Source organism: Marmota marmota, unplaced genomic scaffold, assembly GCF_001458135.2.
Source record: "Marmota marmota marmota unplaced genomic scaffold, marMar, whole genome shotgun sequence".
NCBI lineage: Eukaryota > Metazoa > Chordata > Mammalia > Rodentia > Sciuridae > Marmota > Marmota marmota.
The window spans coordinates 103,745-104,560 of NW_025999932.1; the positions used below are offsets into that span (position 1 = coordinate 103,745).

Consider the following 816-nt stretch of genomic DNA (forward strand, 5'->3'; position numbering starts at 1 on the left):
GGATGAAACCTCGCGAGACGTCGGCCGCCACTGCCCCGCCCCCGGCGCATCCTGCCAGAGCCCTCCGCTTTCAGAGGTCGGGTTCCCGGGCGCGCTACCTTGAGCTCCGGTCCTGCGGGCAGGTCCTGGGGCTGGTGTTGCGATCCAGGAACCTCGAATTTCATCCTGAGAAAATGAGCGGCTCAGAACTGCGCCCCTGCGTACCGCGTCCCCGCGGCGGGCTTCACTTGCAGCCGCGGTTACTGACACCTGAAAGGCCGGTTTGCACTTATTACCGGTTCTCGTGCCACACCTTCCTGTTGGTTCATGTTTCCCTTTGGCTATCACATCTTTCTCCCAAGTATTTCAAGCATAAATAAAAGGAGAAACTGAAGAATGAAATAACGGAGCTTTGAGACGCTACGAGGGTGATGGATAAGCCTCACCCTCAAGCCACAAGAGATACTATTGTTCTGCTTACGCAGGTAGAAAAGAATATGCATTTTAAATAGCTGAAGATAAAAAGTTTGGGTGTTTAAGGGAGCACTTCACTTGCTAGTAAAGTTCATCTCTTATAACACCTTATTTATTAATGATACTGTGAATAAATGTTATAACCACGTTTTTCTATGAAAAAGTAGGCAATGTGTCCACTGAAGAGAGGACTGGAAGAGTTTGAGAGAAAAGACTGAGTAAATGGGCAGACTATGTGGTTAATGAAACTCCCACCTGGGAGTCACAGCAAGACTCCTTTGCTAATTCCAGTTATGAAAAAAAATTTTAAAATTGTCTTGTATCACTTTTAATATGTATTTTAAAAATTCTAACATCTTTTCA

The 816-nt window shown here is 46.1% G+C and overlaps 1 protein-coding gene across 1 annotated transcript in view; it reads right to left on the reverse strand.

Moving 5' to 3' along the window:
- Positions 1-308, reverse strand: part of Upf3a (UPF3A regulator of nonsense mediated mRNA decay) — a 17,416-nt gene extending 17,108 nt beyond the window's left edge. The window contains exon 1 of the mRNA XM_015483918.2: positions 276-308. Coding sequence (XP_015339404.1) covers positions 276-308 — 33 coding nt within the window. The remainder of the gene's footprint in view (positions 1-275) is intronic.
- Positions 309-816: the final 508 nt, after the last annotated feature.